Raw genomic sequence first — 19,402 nt, 5'->3', positions numbered from 1 at the left:
TGGCATCTGCACCCCCTTGCCCGAAAACCCCCCTGGGCAGGAGAGGGGCCAGAGGACCCCAGGGGTGCCTGCTCCTCTCCAAATAGCCTACAGGGCCATCCCTGGAGCTGTGGTCACAGAGCCAGCAGCCCACAGAGCGGTCATTGGCACCGGCCCCAGAGCATGTCGTTGTACTCCTTTTGCGTTTCGCTCCCAGTTTTTGTGCGTGGTGCTTGCGCGGAGCCGCACAGCTCTGCCTGGGATTAGCGACAGCTGCCTGCAATTGCAGCTCTTCCCAGACAAGCGTCTCGCTCCCCCAAGGCTGGGGCTGGGGCTGTTTGGGGAATGCTGCCGGGGTGGTTTGTCTTGTAGTCTGCTCCAGGAATGTTGGCCAGACGGTCAAATTCTTCTCCCCTCTTGTAAAATGAGTGATGTGGGGCGTCTCTGGGAGAGCAGCCTGCCAGTCCCTCCTCCTCTGGATAAACCTGCCTGGCCCGCACCGCCCTGTCATGGGAACGGGCCCTTTCAACCCCAGCCACAGTAAATACGCACCCTGCCAAAGCGGAGGGGGAGGGTGCAGATGGGGGGGCGCCCAGTCTCCCTCCTCTGGCACCCCCCGTGCTGGCTGGGAGGCGCTGGTGGCCGGGGGTGGCAGCCCGTCCCCGTCCCCCCCTCGCCACCTGGTCGGCTCCTCGTCCTGCCGCTTCCCTGCTCCAGCGCAGCTCTCCGGGGACGCCTCGCTCTTCCTGTTCTCCTGACAGGAGAAGAGAAATCTGGAGTCTGTCTGCGCCGCTCCCCCCTCCTCCCACCACGTCTCACCCCCCAAGTTGCTGTTTTCCGCAGAAATGTCAGCCTCGGCTCTCCTCTCCCCCTCTCCTCCTGTTTTTTTTCCCTCTAATCTTGGCCTTCGTCTCCAATTACTTCTTTCTCTCCTCCCTCTCCCTCCAGAGACCCTGATGGACACGAAGTGGGTGACCTCTGAGTTGGCATGGACAACTCATCCGGAGACAGGGGTAAGTCTGGAGCCAGCCCCGGTCCTGACCTCCAAAGGGCACGACTGGCCCCGGCCCCACGGGAATCGGGGCTGCTCGCCAGCGCTTTCGCAGAGCTGGCTGCATCTTCCCCCTTCCTTCCCGTGCTTATTCTCTCTCCTCGTGAAACCATCTCCTTCTGACTCTGTGTTGGCGGAGCAGGAGCGCCGTGGTCCCTGGCCCAGGTTGCTCTTAGTCACCTTGATGACCAGGAGGGTTGGGACGGGTGGAGTTGCAGCTGCTGCTCTTCCCTGTTGACTGTTTCCCGGTCCCCCCCACCCCGTGCCGTTCATGATGTGTCTGTGGCACTGATCTCCCCGGCTGGGGGTCTAACCAACTCCCCTCTCGTTCACAGTGGGAAGAAGTCAGTGGTTACGATGAGGCCATGAACCCCATCCGCACGTACCAGGTGTGCAACGTGCGGGAGGCCAACCAGAACAACTGGCTTCGCACCAAGTTCATCCAGCGCCAGGACGTCCAGCGCGTCTACGTGGAGCTGAAGTTCACCGTGCGGGACTGCAACAGCATCCCCAACATCCCCGGCTCCTGCAAAGAGACCTTCAACCTCTTCTATTACGAGTCGGATACAGATTCTGCCTCTGCAAACAGCCCTTTCTGGATGGAGAACCCCTATATCAAAGTGGATACAATTGCCCCAGATGAGAGCTTCTCCAAGCTGGAGTCTGGCCGTGTGAACACCAAGGTGCGCAGCTTTGGCCCTCTCTCCAAGAATGGCTTTTACCTGGCCTTTCAAGACCTGGGAGCCTGCATGTCCCTCATCTCTGTCCGGGCTTTCTACAAGAAATGCTCCAACACCATTGCTGGCTTTGCTATCTTCCCGGAGACTTTAACGGGGGCTGAGCCCACCTCTCTGGTCATTGCGCCGGGCACCTGCATCCCCAACGCGGTGGAGGTGTCTGTACCCCTGAAGCTGTACTGCAACGGCGATGGCGAGTGGATGGTACCTGTGGGGGCGTGTACATGTGCTGCCGGATATGAGCCGACCATGAAGGATACCCAGTGCCAAGGTACGTGCGTGGCGGAGCAAGCATGGCTCTTGTCCCTGCAGACGTGTTGATGCGGAGGAGGTGGTTTTGCGTTGAGCTCGGTCTGTTTTCGGAGGCTTGGGAGCTGGGCAGGCTCCCTGAGGAGGGAGCAGGGTGGTATCTCAGAGGACTGGTCTGCAGTTTGACTCAGCATCTGGAAGCCTTAAAGCCTTCGTGGTCCAGACTGGCGCGGTGCCTGCTGTGACATGCTGGTTAGCATCCGCCGGTGCTATCCTCTGCGGGATGCATCTCCTTACCAGGAGCCATGGCTCAAGGCACAGTCCTCAGCAGAGATTCAGCACATTTAAGCCCCTGAGCATTACCAAAACCTCCCTCTCGCCCCTGCTGCCGTGTCCAGCGTCTCCCCTCTCTCCCTCCTGCGGTGCTCTTGGCTGGGGAGAGTGGTTGTTCCTGGCAAGAGTGATTTCACGCTGCTTGTGCAGAGGCATTCGGAAACTCTGGTGGTGAGCAGGGCCCCGCTGTGCTGGCTGCGGGAGAAGCCATGCGGATGCACGCTCCCCCTGCCAGCGCTGAGGGCTTGCAGCAGGCGGGGTGGGGAGCAGCACGAAGGCAGGGGAGCCAGAGCTCCCCATCCCTGCTCGGAGGGGAGGGAAGAGCATCTTGCGCATGGAGATATTGGGAATCGAGAGCCACGCTGGGCAGCAGGATAGCCCTGTGCAGGTCCTGCAGCTGCCGTGCTCTCCCATGACAGGTTTGGTGTTGCTGTTTCACCTCAGGCTGGGCGTGTTGATAAGGAAAACTCTGCCCGGATGGATGTTGCTTTCCCTTAGGGTGATTCTGTCCTTTGGAGCTGTGTCCGGCATGCAGGACCCTGCCCTGGGGTGACTGGGGTTTAGGGCAGAAAGGCTGCCGCTCCCCTTGGCTGGAGGCATTGCACAGGGAGCGGGACACCAGCTGGGCTCCCAGTGCTGGATGCCTTGTGCTTGTCGATGATGGGATGCTTGGCACCGGCCCTTTGCTCTTTGGCAGGGGCGATGTGATTTGGGACAGCCCGTGACATGGGGCTTGGGCCAGGCCAGCCTCTCCGCTGGCTTTGGGAGCAGTGTAGCTGTTGGCCATGCCGCTGCGGCTGGTCAGGGAGAGCTCGGCCTCCGCAGGGCCTCGTCTCTGCTGGCGGACCAGAGCCTCCAGCACCACTGGTGCCAGCACAGCCCCGACTTTGGGGGCAGGTTGCTTGTGGCCCTGGAACCCTGCGTCACTCTTGTGAGCAGCTGATCTGGCTCCTCCTGGGGCAAACGGACACCGGTGCCAGGCATCCATCACTGGGTGAAGAGCCCACGCTTAAAAGTGTGTGCTGGGGTCCCCATTCCTGGGGGAGTTGGTTTCGTTCTTGCTTGGGCTGGGAGATCTTACGCTGTACGGGGTGTTTGCTCTTTCCCAGCAGGGAGTGGGCTTTGGGTGCAAGGTGACACCACTTCCAGCCAGCATCTGGGGGGACAGCCCGAGGCAGAACCAAGCACGCCTCGGGTCCGACTCAGGGCATTGCTGCAGCCGGGGCGAGGTCCCCTCTCCACATCCCCCCAGCCAGGCAGAGACCCACACAGTGGCTCTCCCAACGCCTTTAATTTCCCCCCCCCAACCCTCGGCTTCTTCTCCAGCGTGCGGGGAAGCCGCACTGAGCCATGGGCACGTCTCCATCCGGCAGCCTGCCCTCTCGCTGGGCAGAAGTGGCGGTGTCCTCACGTTTCTCTGGGAAAGTTGCGCTGCACTTGGAGGATCAGATTTTCCGCCATATGATCGCGTGTTTTAAGTGAAAACAGCTGAAGAAAGGCTGGGAGAAGCTGGAGCTGCAGCTCCCTTTTCTGCTCTCGGCTGGATGTTCCCTTACCCTGTTCCGGCACTGCTGAACAGTCTCTTTGCCCCCGCCGCCTGGGGAGAGGTGCGGATGCGGCCCCGCAGAGCTCGGGTTTTGGCGCTCCCGTCCCAGGGAACCACCGAGGCTTCACCGCACGGGCAAGGAGCGTTCTGGAGTGCCAGATGGCATTTTAATAAATAACAATACCCAGTTACTGCTTAGATGGGATAAGCCCTGTTGTAAATCTCCCCCTTTCCCCAGACTTTCAGTGGCCTTTGAAGATCTCCTCCTCCTCCTCTTTATCTCCATCCAGAGCCAGGATTAGACCTCGCATTCAGACCTGTTACAATGCAGCTTGTATCCACGTCCCTCGGGAGCCGAGGGCTCATCCCGCCGGACTGAAGGCAGTTTCTTTGGCGTGCTTTGTAATGCGATACGCCAGGCTGGTATCTGGCGCTCTAGTCCTGAGTTGCCACAGCATTGATTTGGCATCTCGTTCTCAGCCTCATTATCTTTATTTAATTAGCACACGGCCCTTCTGGGGGTTGTGCTGCTTCCCACACGCTCTCCGCCACGCAGAGCTGCAGAGGCAGCTCTCCCTGGAGGAAGAGGAGCTGCTGGCCAGGGAGGGGGACGAAGGCTCCTACGTGCCTCCGCAGGGAGGGGTACGCTGCCTTCACCCCCTCACACCCCAAGTCCTGCAGCCCCCATCCCTGCTTCTTTTGGTTTGCAAGCACCCAAACTGTTTGGGGGATTTGGTATCAAGGTGCTCCCCATGTTGCACAGGCAGGCAGTGGGAGTTCCCTTTGAGCAGCTCCCAGCACAGAGCAGCACCTCCCCGAAATGCTCCTGGGCGTGTGCTCCCCATGCCGGATTCCCCAGGTGTTGCACCCCTGTGTTGCTGGCTTCACCCAGATACAGAAAGGTTGGGGGTCTGGCTGGCCTCCATGCCGGGGCTCGCAGCGAGCCCCATCCTCGCATGGCCCTCAGTGGGTCCTGGAGAGGGGCCATGGTGCCCCCAGAGCCTATGCCCCACTCGGGAGGGGGCCTGAGGCTGTGTGGTGCAGTCAACAGACACCCAAACCATAAAAGCACCTGGGGAGACAATGTGCAGTGTGACGCCACGCTCTTCCCAGACCCGTTTCTTGGCCTTTTTGATGTCCCTTTTCTGCTGGCACCAGGTACTGTCTGTTTGGGCACAGTCTGTGGGCAATAGCAGGTCAGGCTGGGGCCAAAATCTGGATTTTTACAAAAATAAATTTTCCTTGCAATCAGTGACTAATGGAAACATCACCCCAAATTAAAAAAAAAAAAAAAATGCCAAGCAAGCATTGCACTTGCCAACTGTTTGCAGCTTTGCATTGCAACATGGGCTTGCTGCATGAAACCCAGGAAGTGAAACTGCCTGCTAGTAATTGCCTGGGCTTCCAGATCAAAGGCAGCGCAGCAGTGCAGGCAGGGGAGAGCTGCCGGTTTACAGCCAGGCAGCTCCACAATGGGTTACTTGTAACATGGTCGCGAGAAGCAGCTTTGGCTTATTGAATTTTTTTTTTTTTCTTTTTTAAAAAACAAAAAAAAAAAGAAGAAGGTGGGGAGATTTCCTCGCCCATGTTACAAGTAACCCTTGTGGAGCTGCCTGGCTGTTAAACCGGCCTGCTGCACTGCTGCGCTGCTTTGCTCTGGAAGCCCCTGCAAATTACTCGCAGGCAGCTTTGACCTGGGCACTATGTGAAATATTTCCACCCAAAGGGTGATTTTTTTTTCTTTTTTTTTTTTTTAAATCAAGTGCCTTTTTAAGAGAGACTTAAAAAGAGAGTTACCGCCTCGGCTGTAGCCAGGCTGTTGCTTCCACGGCTCTAATCCATCTGCAGCCGCTTACGAAAGCGGGAAGGGAGCGAGCTGTGCAGGTTCATAAAGCACAGATCGTCCCAGGCAAACTCGATTGCTGCCTTTAAAAAAATTACAGGGTTGCTGGACAAAGGGATGTGATCAGTTTAATTTATCTAGGCTCAAGTGAGGCGTTCTGCTTCAGTCCTACAAGGAGAGAAATAGCTGGAAGGATGCTGCCCAGGCTGCAGCAGCATCCTGTGGATAGGAAGGCAGTCGAGACCTGAAACAGGACAGTTTAGGGCTGGTATTCCCCGACGTGCCGTGGACTATCCTCCCCACCACCACCACCCTTCCCAAGGGAGGGGACTCCAGAGTTTTGGGGATGCACCGGGGGTTCGTTGCTGCTTGCCCGCATCCCATGCAGTAATGGAGGCTGCCTGTGGGATGAGTCACTGCTCTCTGCTGCTGCCAGGAGGGTTTTATTTGGGTGGTTTTTTCAGCTCCCTCCCTTGGACTTTATTCACCGCGGTGGGGATTGTATTTGGGAAGAGTGCCCTCCTCTTCCCCCAGCCCTGTGCTGCAGCTCTGCGAGGCAGGATCAGGCCCCGGAGGTGGGCAACTATTGAAAATCCCGGAGGGGCTGCCAGAAGCAGCCGGATGGCTGGTGGTGGGTGCCATGCCGTGCCGTGCCGCCTGTGCGATGCCCCGTAGAGGGTGCAGGGGCCATTTTGCAGCAGCCCCAGGGCTGCGTTACTGCGCCCCTCCCTCCTGCACCCCACATAAATACCCTCCGCAGCCGATCCCTGCTGTCAGGCCAGGCTGCGTCTCCCTCCCATCAAACCAGCGACTCCTCTTCAGACCTGGGAGCTCTGCTTCGGTTCCCTGACCTGTTAACCTGTGGCTGTCAGTGACTGTCATGTTCTCCCCAGAGGTGACCGCAGCCCGGCACCAGGAGATGTGATCTGTGTGCGGAGGTTCTGGGTTGTTATTTTATTTGAGGACACTTCAGCAGGAAAAGTGCTTATGCAAACCTCTTGGTGGGGAGAGGGGAGCCCAGCTCCCCGGCTCCGGCTGGATGGAGTCACGTTCCCGCTCCAGAGCTCCTGGGCTCATTCCCTGGCGTGCCGGCCAAGACAGTGGTTGTTGTACAGGCAGTTTCTTGCAGAGAAGAGATGACACAGCGGCTTATCCACTGGGGACCTGGGATCAGCTTTCAGCTCCGTTACAGCCTTCAAATGTAGTGGCTGAGAGCTGTCACGCTGCCACCGAGGTCTTTATGCCCTGATTTATTAAGCGGTGTTGGAAACTTAAACACTGGAGTGTATCTGGGCCTCAGTCCCTCTCCTGCTCTTCCTCTGCTTAACAGGGCTGGGACGTGGCTCGTCCCCCTCCTGCCAGGGTGGTATGAGGGTGCGAAGAAATTACCTTCACTCACCCCGTGTGTCTGCGCTGGGCACTCCTGCGGGATGGCAGGCAGCTGCCCAAGGACAGCTCTGCCTGTCCTTTCCTCCTGAGTCCAGGAGCGTGGGACGTCACTGTCCCCCCCATGCCCATAACCCACTGGGCACCGGCTGGCACTGAGCGTGCAGGAGGCCAAGTGCCATCATCCCTCCTGCATCCTTTGCAGAGCACCTCGCTGTCCCCGGCTGCCACGCGTGCTTGGGCTGTCGGCTTCATAGGAGCTCTGATCGCTCCAGCTTCGTTCTCCCCCCAGCAAGCCTGTTATTTCAGGGGGTTTTGTCCCTGATGGATCTGGGCTCCTGTCCATAACCGAAGCATGTTTGGCAGCTTTCTGAGCCCAGAGCGTTCCTGTCCAAGAGGTTTCAGTCATCTCTCATTCCTCAGCAATCTGGTTCCTTATGTGTGAATCTGCATCCACCCAGTTCGAACCGCCCAGGACTCCAGCTGGGGTGGGCCTGCCTGTGCCGAGGCTGCTCCTCCGCTACCTCTGGGCATCTGCTGTCCACGTCTTTGCATTTTGTGGTGGCGAGGGTGGCCCGGGCTGGGGGGACGGGAGCCCTGGACCTGCTGGCCAGGGGCTTCCATCGCTCGCAGAGGAGCAGGTCTGTGCACTCCTTTGCCCTCCAGCCTGCACAGTCGGGATGGGCTAAGCTTTCTTTTCCAAAGGGAAGGCCCAGAGGCTGAGTGAACTCAGGTCAAGGAGCTGGAGCGAGTCGAGCCATGTGGTCAGTCCTGTTCTGACCGAAGAGGAGTCTCCTTGCCAGAAGGCTCGTACCCTGGGAGCAGGAAGCAGCTCCTGCCGCTCATCCGGGCAGGGGGGCTGGAGAGCGTGCAGTCCACAGGTCCCCTCCTCGGCAGCAGGGTGCCTTCCCCCCGTGATGGAGCTGCTCGTGCGTCCCCCTGCCTGGTGGCACTGCGATGGAGCAGGGCTTCTCCCCTGGAGCTGCTGCCGCTCAGTGCCAGGGCAAATGTGGGGGGCTAGGACGGCACCCTGGAGCTGTGTGCGGGTCCCTGCGGGGTGGCCCCAGCAGCATGTGACTCAGCAGCACTCCACACCCCACACGTGGGGCTGCAACCAGCCGGAAAACTTCTACAGAGGGTGTCAGGAGGTGCCTCATAGCAGGAAAATTCCGCTTGCCGCAGCCAGGTGAAGCACCGGGAAACCTCCTGTTTACAGGGTGATGTGCGACACGCGTGGGAGGTGGGACAGGGCTGCCGGCACGGTTACACACCCTCGGGAGCTGCCCTTACCCCGTCAGAGCGAGGAGGATGCACCCTCCTCCAGGGCCACCGGTGCTGATGCCACCCCAGCCGTGGCAAACGGGGTGATGCCAAAGCAGAGCCGGTGCCAGCAGGTCTCTCACCGTTTTGGTCAGCTGCAAACGCAGAGCACGGGACCTGCTTCCTTGGAGCAGCACTGCGATAAATCAGGCTATTTCGAGGTGTGGGTCAGGTTCCCGAGGCCGCTCTGCCCCTTGGCTCAAGTGTGGTTAATCCTTTCATGTGCCCCTCATTATGACTAAACGCCCTGCGGTGCCAACCGGGCCGGATCCCAGGACTTGTGGCTCCTTGAAGGACCCTGATCGGAAGCGGGGGTAGGAGGTGGCAGCGACGCTGAAGCAGCTCTTTAGCCAAGGACCTGCAGGAATGTTTTAATCTCTCTCGGCGCTCCACTTGAGCCAGCCTCAGGAGGTGCCACCGCCCCGGGGCTGAGAAGTGGCTGAAGAGCCTGAAGCAGAGGATTTGGGGCTGAGTGGCTGCATTTGGGGCTGCAGAGGCCTCTTGCAGGGGCTGCTGCGGGCAGGGCTGAGGGGTTCTTTCCTTCCCAGCCTTATTTCCCCAGAGAATGGATCACTGACCCTATGGAGGGTGCTGGGCATGGAAAGCAGCTGGGGAAGGGGGAGCCAATGCGTGCAAAACCCTTGGGAAGTGTAATGAAGAAACAAAACTGGGGACATGCTCTCTTGGCTGGACCTGCCCTGATCCCCATACAGCTGCTGGCGACCGGCTCTTCCCATCTCTGGCTGCCCCGGGTCTGCTGCCGGAGCACAGCATCTCTTGGGCAGAGCTGTGCCTGTGCCGGCAGCTGCCCCTGCCCCATGCCAGCAGCCCACTCTTGCCCGCTCTGCCCTGCCAGGGGCACCGTGTCCCTGGGGACGGCTGGTGGCGATGGGAAGGTTTGTAGGTGGCCTGTAGTCCTCAAGCCACTGATCAGAGATTTGGCAGTGAGCAAGGAAGGGTCTGCCCAGCCTTGGGGGGAACATGGATGTTTTCTGGGTGCGCTTTATAACTCAGGTCTGTTGTCTCTTCTTCCAGCATGTGGCCCAGGAACCTTCAAATCTAAGCAGGGGGAAGGTCCTTGCTCTCCCTGCCCTCCCAACAGCCGGACCACCTCCGGAGCAGCAACTGTTTGCACGTGTCGAAACGGCTTTTTCCGGGCAGACACGGACCCCGCAGACAGCGCCTGCACCAGTGAGTCCTGCCCTGGGCAAGGAGGGGAGGCGAGGGGAGTTGTGCGGGTAGTGGGGGCTTTGCTCAGGGTGTAGGGGGAGTGTGCTATGCCCAAGCCAGAGGTGAGCCAGCATGGGGGCACCTCATCCCTGACCCACACGTTCCCCCCCGCAGGCATCCCCTCCGCCCCCCGCAGCGTCATATCCAATGTGAACGAGACGTCGCTGGTGCTGGAGTGGAGCGAGCCACAGGACACAGGCGGGCGGGACGACCTGCTCTACAATGTCATCTGCAAGAAGTGCAGTGTGGAGCGGCGCCTGTGCACCCGCTGCGATGACAACGTGGAGTTCGTGCCACGCCAGCTCGGCCTCACTGAGCGTCGCATCTACATCAGCAACCTGATGGCCCACACCCAGTACACCTTCGAGATCCAGGCTGTGAATGGCATCTCCAACAAGAGCCCTTACCCTCCCCATTTCGCCTCTGTCAACATCACCACCAACCAGGCAGGTCAGTGGAGCTGCCAGAGAGCGGGGGTTGGCTCTCCGCTGCAGAATGGAGCGGGGATTTCTTGCTGACAGCCTTGGAGGCTGCAGTCCTTTGTGCTGCCGCGTTACTGGCTCTCCGTGCCTGCATCTAATCCCCTGGGTAAATTCTCTCTGTTTAACGCGTGTCCCTGGAGGAGATGAGATCAGAACGCGTGCAAGCAGAGAAGGGCAGGGTTGGCAGATGCTCCGGAGAGCTCTGGATCTCCTAGACCTACCCCAGAGATGTTGTGCCTGCTGCGAAGGGAGGAGGAAGGAAATGAGATTTCTTCCCTGTGGGCCTGGGAAGGCTCAGCACCAGCCCAAACCTTCTCAGCCAGCCGAGTGTTCTGCCATTCCCTCCTTCCTCCCACTCTGGCCCAGCTCCAGCGTGCTGGTAAATCTCCAGCCGCTGCGCTCTGATCTGATTTCACGGGTCTCGTCGGTGGGGTGGAGCATGGAGGTCCTGGCAGGTGGAGGAGGGGAAGGAGCGATGGTTTGGGCTGGCAGGGCCATTCCCCAGACCAGTTTGCAGCTAGGCGTGGAGTGAACCATTAGCTTGGTGCTATTTTTGAGGCTCCCCTTGGTGTCCCTTATCACCTTAGCTGCAAGATGCTGAGATCTCATCTGCCTACGGAGACTTGTGGGAGGCCCATCTCAAGCTTTTTCATGCCTTTCCACCAAGGTTATCCAAGCAGGTCCCAGGCAGAGAGTCCCCTATGCCAGTGCAGGATGGTGGAAGAGGGAGCCTGGCACAGATGGCTCATTCTTCCCCTGCCCTCTTTCCTAGCCCCGTCTGCCGTGCCTACGATGCACCTGCACAGCAGCACCGGGAACAGCATGACACTGTCGTGGACTCCCCCGGAGAGACCCAACGGCATCATTCTTGACTATGAGATCAAGTACTCGGAGAAGGTAAAGCAGGAGGCAGAGCAGCCTTTTCCCACCTCCAGCCCTTCTGGCTGGCTGTCAGGACCATGGCAAAAGGGGTCCGTGCAGAGATAGTGCAGGGGGGATTGCTTCACAAGGTGACACCCACATGTCTCCCCTACAGCAAGGCCAGAGCGATGGCATTGCCAACACGGTCACCAGCCAGAAGAACTCAGTGCGGCTGGACGGGCTGAAGGCCAATGCTCGGTACATGGTGCAGGTCCGGGCACGCACAGTGGCTGGGTACGGCCGATACAGCCTCCCCACGGAGTTTCAGACAACTGCAGAAGACGGTAGGTACCAGGACTGGGCTGCCTCTGTTGCCCAGACCCCCTGCACGTGCTCCTTCCCCAGCTTGACTTTGATTCCTGCCTCTCCCTCCGTCAGGCTCCACCAGCAAGACTTTCCAGGAGCTGCCTCTGATCGTGGGTTCGGCCACTGCAGGGCTGCTATTTGTCATTGTTGTGGTGATCATCACTATTGTCTGCTTCAGGTACTGGCTTTGCAGGGAGGGTGGGTTCAGAGCTGGGTTTGGGGGTTGCTTGTGGCTGCCCCAGAGCTTTCCCCCTTGCCTGTGGGTAGACCTCTGGCAGCTCCAGTCTGAGAGTGAAAGACTGGACCTGCTGCACATGGGTACCAGAGCATGGGTCCTGTGGGAGGACTGTGCATCTCTGCTTCCCCAGCACCAGCTGGGGCTCTGCCCAGGCTCCTGCCATCCTCTCTCAGCACAAATAGGCCATCTTCTCCCATTGCACCTCGGGCGGAGGGATGGCTCTACTCACAGGCTGCCGGAGCGGCAGCTCTCTGGCATAGGCTGTCTGTGCTGGGATTTGGAAGCTGGCAGTGGATGTCTTTGCCTCATCAGGAAAGGGATGGTTACTGAACACCTCCTCTCGTCTCCTTTGGGCAGGAAGCAACGCAACAGCACGGACCCAGAGTACACAGAGAAGCTGCAGCAATACGGTGAGTGTGAGAGCGCAGCAAATGGGCTCTGCCTGCCCTCTCCCAATTCCTGCCTTGTGCGCAAGCAAAGGGGCAGCCTTCGCTAGCCAGGGACCAGGAGGGATGGGCTGACAGCCAGCCAAGCTGGCTCGGCATCTGTCACCCATGTTGGATCCCTCCTGGTGATGACTCCCCTGCCCTTGCAGTTACCCCTGGGATGAAGGTCTACATTGACCCCTTCACCTACGAGGACCCCAACGAAGCCGTCCGGGAATTCGCCAAAGAGATTGACATCTCCTGTGTCAAAATCGAGGAGGTCATTGGAGCAGGTAAGTCCCAGGGCTGGGCACAGCAGCTGCTGAGACTGCCACCTCTCACCTTGCCGCATGGCTCACCGTGCCGTCCCTTCCCCACCACAGGGGAGTTTGGCGAGGTGTGCCGTGGGCGCCTGAAGCTGCCTGGCCGCCGCGAAATCTTCGTCGCCATCAAGACGCTGAAGGTGGGCTACACAGAGCGGCAGCGGCGGGACTTCCTGAGCGAGGCCAGCATCATGGGCCAGTTCGACCACCCCAACATCATCCACCTGGAGGGTGTGGTGACCAAGAGCCGCCCCGTCATGATCATCACAGAGTTCATGGAGAACTGCGCACTTGACTCCTTCCTCCGGGTGAGCATCCATCCCCTCCTGCCCTGGGCTGGGGGCTGCAGTGCATGGGGGTGGCAGCTCCGAGCCCTCCTTCTCCATCCCTCTGCGCTGCCATGCTGGTATCCCCAGGGCTAAGCTGTGCATAGGCATTGTGGGGTGGGAGAAGAGGAGTGGCTCTAGGGAGGAGGAGGGTGGTGGTAGCACATTGGAATCCTTCCCCAGTCTGGGGTGTTGCAAACCCCTCTCATCTCTCCTCTGGCAGCTGAACGACGGGCAGTTCACGGTCATCCAGCTGGTGGGGATGCTGCGAGGCATCGCCGCTGGCATGAAGTACCTTTCGGAGATGAACTACGTGCACCGGGATCTGGCTGCCCGCAACATCCTGGTCAACAGCAACTTGGTCTGCAAAGTATCCGACTTCGGGCTCTCTCGCTTTCTGGAGGACGACCCGGCTGACCCCACCTACACCAGCTCCCTGGTATGGGACTCTTGTGGGGGATCCACTGATCTGGGAGTGGGGGGAGACACCTCAGGTACGTGCTAAGTAATGGAGCTATGTATCCGTGCAGGGGGGCAAGATCCCGATCAGATGGACAGCTCCTGAAGCCATTGCCTACCGCAAATTCACTTCAGCCAGCGACGTCTGGAGCTACGGCATCGTCATGTGGGAAGTGATGTCCTACGGGGAGCGACCCTACTGGGACATGTCCAATCAAGATGTAGGTGCTCCCTGGGGAGCAGGGAGCTACGGGCTGCCCGTGGGAGCCCAGGTGGCTCACAGCCTGCCTCTGCACGTCTCTCCGCAGGTGATCAATGCAGTGGAGCAAGATTACCGCCTGCCACCCCCCATGGACTGCCCCACGGCGTTGCATCAGCTGATGCTGGACTGCTGGGTGCGGGACCGCAACCTGCGGCCTAAGTTTGCACAGATTGTCAACACGCTGGACAAGCTCATCCGCAACGCTGCCAGCCTGAAAGTCATCGCCAGCGTCCAGTCTGGGTCAGTGGCATCCCCACCTCCAGCCAGGACTTCCCCCAAGCCCAGGGAACGCTGGGGTGGGTGGGACTAGAGATGTTGGAGGGCAGGGATAAGAAATCTCCCCCGCTTCCAGTTACACCTCTCTGTCCCCTGCTCCCTGTGACCTGTGGCTCTCTTGCCCTTTAGCATCTCCCAGCCGCTCCTGGACCGCACTGTCCCGGATTACACCACCTTCACCACTGTGGGAGACTGGCTGGACGCCATCAAAATGGGACGGTACAAGGAGAACTTTGTCAATGCCGGCTTTGCCTCCTTCGACCTGGTGGCGCAGATGACTGCAGAGTAAGTCCCTGCTTGCGGAGGAGGGAGGAGGCTGGGGCTGGGGCTGCTGCACATTGTCCCTCGTCCCTCACCTCTCCAGCAGCCAGCTCCTCCTGCCTGAGGATGTGGAGGGCTGAGTTGTGCATGGGGTTTTCCCAAGTGAGTTAAGGTCTGGGATTCAGCATCCAGTCCCCTGTGGTGTTAGAGGGACACTGGAGCGTGGCAGAGGGCTGTAGGGTCCCTTGGCAGCAGCTAGGTGGGGCAGGGCCACGTGCTGGTATTGCTGCTGGCAGGGGGCTGAGTCTTCACCTTCTCCTTGCAGAGACCTGCTGAGGATAGGGGTGACACTAGCAGGGCACCAGAAGAAGATCCTGAGCAGCATTCAGGACATGAGGCTGCAGATGAACCAGACGCTCCCAGTGCAGGTTTGACCACAGGGGACTCTGCATTGGAACGGACCAAGGGAACCTGCCAACCAGGTTCAGTTTGCGGTGCAGCCCGGCTTCCCGTTTCCCCCTTCACATGGCGCTCCTCTGCCTCGGACGGTCGCCTGGGACGGGACGGGCTGCCCTTCCCTGGATCGGAGGCACTCGTGCCGAGAGGGAGCCCGGCTTTTCGTCCCGTGTCCTGGAGCGGCGAGGCAGCAACGCATCTTCATATTGAAGATGGATTATGGGACAGAGATGGCACATCCCGCTTCCCGCCCTGTCTCGGTGCTCATCGGTTTGAAGAGTTGTTCTGCTTCTTGGATTTCTTTTCACCCTGTTTTCCCCCCAAGTCCTCACTTCTCATCCCTCCCCGAGGCCACAGACTGTTGACCCGTCCGCTGAGTCCGTCAGACACGTCCGAAGCCTTCCCCAATTCTGGTCCCCGCGTCGAAGCAGCCGGGGGAGGCCGAGCCAGCAACAGGGCTGGGGCCATTGGCCCCAGACAATCACTCCTCTCCTCGAGCCCTGGTGGTCCCTCCGCCCGAGGGTCTGCACTGGAACGTGTCCGAAGGGAAGGCTTCGCTCCCTTTCTTGGCTTTGCACGCCAGAACCCAAACCCCGTGAGATTTACTATGCAGGGAGTTAGGCAAAAAAAAAAAAAAAAAAAGGAAAAAAAAATATATATATTAAAAAAAAATAAGAGGGAGCAGAAAGGGGAGGGAGGGGGACCAGGCGCCCGGCTCCGCATCTCTTACCCTCTTGGTTCTCCTGGCCTGCTCTGGACTGCAGAGCGAGGCCATCAGCACGTTTGCACAGGGACCCTCTGCCCCCGGACCGACAGCAGCCGCGCTCCCCCCAAGGGGCTGGAGAGCGGGGCTGGGGCGGGGGCTGCGCCAGGGGCCGAGGCCCGGCCTCCCCCAGCCTCCTTTTATGCAGAAGGAGCGGGTGCCGCCGGGATGGCCGCCCCGCTCCTGACACGCTGTGATTGCTGCCAAAAGACTCACTCACCTTTCCCTGAGGATTCACTGCAGCCCGGTTCCTCCAAGCTGAGGGAGAGACTCCCAGCGTGCCTGAGTGTGCGTGAGTGTGTGCATGCGTGAGTGGGTGTGTGCTGGCCGGCAGGACTGTGTGAGGCAATGGGCAGAATAAAGGCAATAAGAATTTTACCGGAGTTTCCTTTGCTCGATCGTGCTCTCACTGGATGGGCCCGGCTGCCTGTGGCTTCGCTGCCCACCGGGGTGCTGCTCCTCCTCCTCCTGGCTGGCCCGAGGCTGGCTCTGTGCCCCTTTCTGCTCCCCCCTTCTCTTGCTGTCACATATTCAGGTGGTCCCGCAGGGTCCCCCTCGGCACCGGTGCTGCCGCAGGGTCAGGCCAGGCAGTGATACTGTACCCACCCTGCAGTGCCTGGGGACCTGGTGTGCTCCCCTGTGGGGGTGCATATGGTGGAGGTTACGAGTCCCAGGGCAGACCCAGCCGTGAAACTCCATCTAATGCACTCAGAGATGCTCATCATTTCCCCATCCCCTCGTCAAGTCAGGCTGGAACTGTGGGAGCCAAAGCCGGTGTGTGAAAACCGAGCGGGGAGCAGCTGCGCTCACTGCTTATCCCACTGCCAGCCGGTCCCTGCAGCCCCAGGGCTTCTCTGCAGCCCACCAGTCCTCTTCTGCTCTCCCCAGGCAGAGTCCAGCCCCGGGCAGAAGTGTTGAAACAGCCACCAGCACCGTGAATCACCAGCCTCGCTCCTGAGCCAGGTGGGAGCACACCAGTGCAGGCAGCCAGGTAACCCTCCCTGGGGGCTCCTGTCCCTGGGAGAGCAGGGTTGGGGGGTCCCCATGCCCTCAGCCCAGGGGGGGTTGCTCCCAAGTAGCTGAGTGGGAACCCAGATCGCTCATGCTGGGGGTTTTCAGGTCCTAACGCTCCCTCGGTTGCAGTAGACCTCACTGGACCCGCTTACAGGGATGCTTTACTGGCAGCACAGAGAGGCAAGCAGGTGCTCCCCAAAATAAGGGGGTGCACCCCTGCGCTCCCCCTGCACTCGGCCCCCCTCCCATCCTCCCTGGGCTGGCTGAGCAGGTGCTATTTTTCCCCTTTCCTTGGAACTCGCCTGCCCTTGGGTTTCTCATTAACCTCGCCCTCCTCCCCAGGGAACAGTAAACAAGGCCAGGAGGGCGGCTGGCAGCAGGTCCTGTGTCGGGGAACAGGCTCCCCACATCCTACCGTCCCTCCTCCGTGGGATGAATCAGGGATGCTGGTTGCCGGGGTCACTGCAGCCCCGTGTCGCTGGCGTTTCCCAGCCCTGCCTGCCCCGGCTTGCTCCCCACCCTGGTTGCTCCTTGGCTCCCGCCGCGGTGGGACCCCAAACAGCAGCACTGGGCAGACCTCCCCCCCTCTCCCAGGTCAGGCAAAGCAACCCGGTGTTGGGAGGCTTTTAAGAGCAGGTGGCCAAATAGATGTCAGAGCCCATTTGGGGCTTGCTAACCCTCCCAGCTCCCCCCAGCTGGAAGCGCTGTGGGGCTCAGGGGCTGCCCCGGCCGTCCTTGCTCTCCCAGCCCCGGTGCTGCGAGAGTCCTGCTGCTGCAAGGTTTGGGGTCCCACCGGCCCCAGTGCATCCCAAGCATCCCCACCTCAACACTCCATCCTGGCCTGGCTTTGCTTTGGAGGGGGCCTACTCATTTTAAACAGCAATCCCACAACAAAACCCTTCTCCCAGCCTTCTCCATGCCCACCCTGCTCCCACAGGGCAGGATGCAGCATCCCTGCAGCCAGCCCCGGGTGTCCCCCCAGCCTCGGCCCCCCACGCTGCCCAGTTTGCACCCAGGGCTGCACCCAGGGGCTCTTCACGTGCTGTACCTGCCACGGCCCTTTTTATACGGATATGTATAGGGGGAAAGCTGTGTTTGATGGTGAAAAAGCAAATGCAACAGTGAAAAACAGCAGCAAGGGAAATTAATGCGAGCGTGCGTTTGTAAAAATATTTTTTAACAGAAAGACGTTTTTTCAATTAAATTATTTAAGGAATTTTATGGAGGTCTGCAGTGCCTGCGTGGTTCTTGGGGGCTCTGGATGGCAGGGAGCCCTGTGCTGGGTGGGCGCGGGTGTGTTTGGGCACTTGTTTGTCTAAAAGTGGGTCCTTGGCAGTGAGCAGGAGGCACTTGGCCCTGTGCAGGTGCAAGCCCAGCCCGAGCCTCCCCAAAGGTGCTCCCTGCCACCTCCCAGGGCAGGGTGGGAGAGGACCTTTGGGGGATGTGGGGGGAGCAGGTGATGCTCCCCGAGCCGCCACCCCTCGGTGCTGCGGGGACATCCTGGGGCAGTGGGGATGGGGACAGCGTGGGGTGGCCCTTGGTGAGCGTGGTGGCCAGGCTGCGGTGGGGGGGAAGGCAAGCCCTGCCTGCACACTGCCTGCACTCTGCCTGCACCCTGCGCTTCCCCCCTCCCAGCTCCTGCAAAAGAGCCTTTTGTGCTGTTGGGTCTTTTCCCCCCTTTTAATTCCTAACCAGGAGATTAAGGGAAGACAAAGGCTGCGATTGTTCCTGCTCTGCAGAGAGCTGGAAAGTTCGGAAGGGGGGACCGTCCCTTTCCAGACAGGCCCAGAGGAAGGGGACGCGTGACCCAGGTGGAGGGGCCAGGACGGGGCGGGGGGACACCCTGGGAGCAGTGGTGGGGGGTCTCGGGGGCACAGCTGGGGTGACGGCACACTGGCTGCTAAGGGGGGACCCCGCTGGGGTGGGCTGGGGGCTCAGGGCACCGGCAGGACGGTGGGAGGATCTCCCCAGCAGAGGAGGAGGAGGAGGAAGGCTGGGATGATGAGTTGGCCGGCTCGCCGGCTGCTTGGCGTTTTCCCTGCTAACTCTTGGCTGACGCCTCGGCGACTTGGCAGGGAGAGGATCCCTCAGCCCCGTCAGCCGCCTGGGGCCAGCACAGCTGGAAGGGATCACGGCTCGGCACAGCTCAGCACGGCCACCACCCGGCAGACCAGCCCAGGGCACGGGGCCGCGGGGCCACAGGCATCCCCCCATGGTCCCCACCATGCCTCATCCCCATTGCCATCCTGTGCCCGTAGGAATCGCCAGCGCGGTCGTGCCGGGGGCCGCATCCTGCACCCGTGCTCAGCCAGGGACGGGACGGACACCAGCCAGGCGGGTCGTTGCCTCGTGGCCGGAGCCGGGGACGCACCACAGCCCGGGAAGGGGCTGTCCCTGTGGTGCGAGGGTCGGGACCCGACGAGTTTTCCCATGCTCGCAGGGAGCCGCAAGACACCCACGAACACCCCAGCTCTGCTCCTTCTGTTTCCCGTTAAAATTATTTATTGGTAATTTTTAAGACCACTTACAGACTCTGTTCATGTGCCAGGACCCTACGCGGCTTTTTCCCAGGGCTTTTTTTTTTATTAAAAAAAAAATAAATTGTTTTAATCATTTGCTTCCCACTCCTTCCTTCCAGTCTCCTTTGGTAGCTAGCGGGGGGCTTGCACATGGTGCAGCGCCTGTCCTTGGCTGTCGCCGCAGCCGGTCCTCCCTGCCTACTGCTGCCCGGGCCGTGTCCTTGCCCTCTCAAGCAGGTCTGAGTGTCCCCACAGAGGGACCATGCAGGACAAGACCCACCCCAAGCGCTGCCTAGCATCCCTGCGCCAGGAGCTGCCAGCCAGCCCGGGATGCTCCCAAGAAGGGGATCCAAGGGCCAGGGGCTGGGGGGCTGCCTTGGGGAGCAGGAGGCGGCTCTTCCCCGGATGCCTGGGAGCTGACATCGTCTTTGGCAGCACGCAGCCCGCGAGCGAACGCACCCGCATTAATCACCCTGCGCCTGCCTGCTTTGTTCGAGGAGCAGAATTCAACCCGACACCGGACCGGGAGGCGAAAAGCAGCTTTGGGTTATTAAACAAGACCAGGGCAATGCCTCTACCTGCTGTGGTGGTCTGGTGTTGGAGAAAGGCTGGGTCCACAGCGGGAAATCCACAGCTGGGTCCACAGCTGCCCGCCCAGCCCCTCCTGCCGCCCAAATCTGGCTTCTCCTGGAGCAGC

The 19,402-nt window shown here is 60.1% G+C and overlaps 1 protein-coding gene across 1 annotated transcript; it reads left to right on the top strand.

The window, feature by feature from the left end:
• Positions 1-932: 932 nt before the first annotated feature.
• On the top strand, positions 933-14,954 carry EPHB3 (EPH receptor B3). The gene is made up of 15 exons (XM_059822501.1): positions 933-992; positions 1,366-2,038; positions 9,480-9,635; positions 9,789-10,124; positions 10,929-11,053; positions 11,193-11,361; positions 11,456-11,561; positions 11,934-12,031; positions 12,217-12,339; positions 12,430-12,677; positions 12,919-13,134; positions 13,226-13,375; positions 13,463-13,656; positions 13,822-13,977; positions 14,279-14,954. The coding sequence occupies exons 1-15, from the start codon at positions 936-938 to the stop codon at positions 14,385-14,387; spliced, it is 2,916 nt and encodes a 971-aa protein (XP_059678484.1). The 5' UTR covers positions 933-935; the 3' UTR covers positions 14,388-14,954.
• Positions 14,955-19,402: the final 4,448 nt, after the last annotated feature.

This window comes from Gavia stellata, chromosome 11, assembly GCF_030936135.1.
Source record: "Gavia stellata isolate bGavSte3 chromosome 11, bGavSte3.hap2, whole genome shotgun sequence".
NCBI lineage: Eukaryota > Metazoa > Chordata > Aves > Gaviiformes > Gaviidae > Gavia > Gavia stellata.
The sequence above is the reverse complement of the archived record's forward strand: the minus strand, read 5'-3'. Positions and strand labels throughout refer to the sequence as shown.

Coding starts and splice junctions, on each gene's coding strand:
- EPHB3 (XM_059822501.1), top strand. CDS start 936: ATGGACACGAAGTGGGTGACCTCTGAGTTGGCATGGACAACTCATCCG. Junction 12,032..12,216: donor AGAGAAGCTGCAGCAATACG/GTGAGTGTGAGA, acceptor CTGCCCTTGCAG/TTACCCCTGGGATGAAGGTC. Junction 13,657..13,821: donor ATCGCCAGCGTCCAGTCTGG/GTCAGTGGCATC, acceptor CTTGCCCTTTAG/CATCTCCCAGCCGCTCCTGG.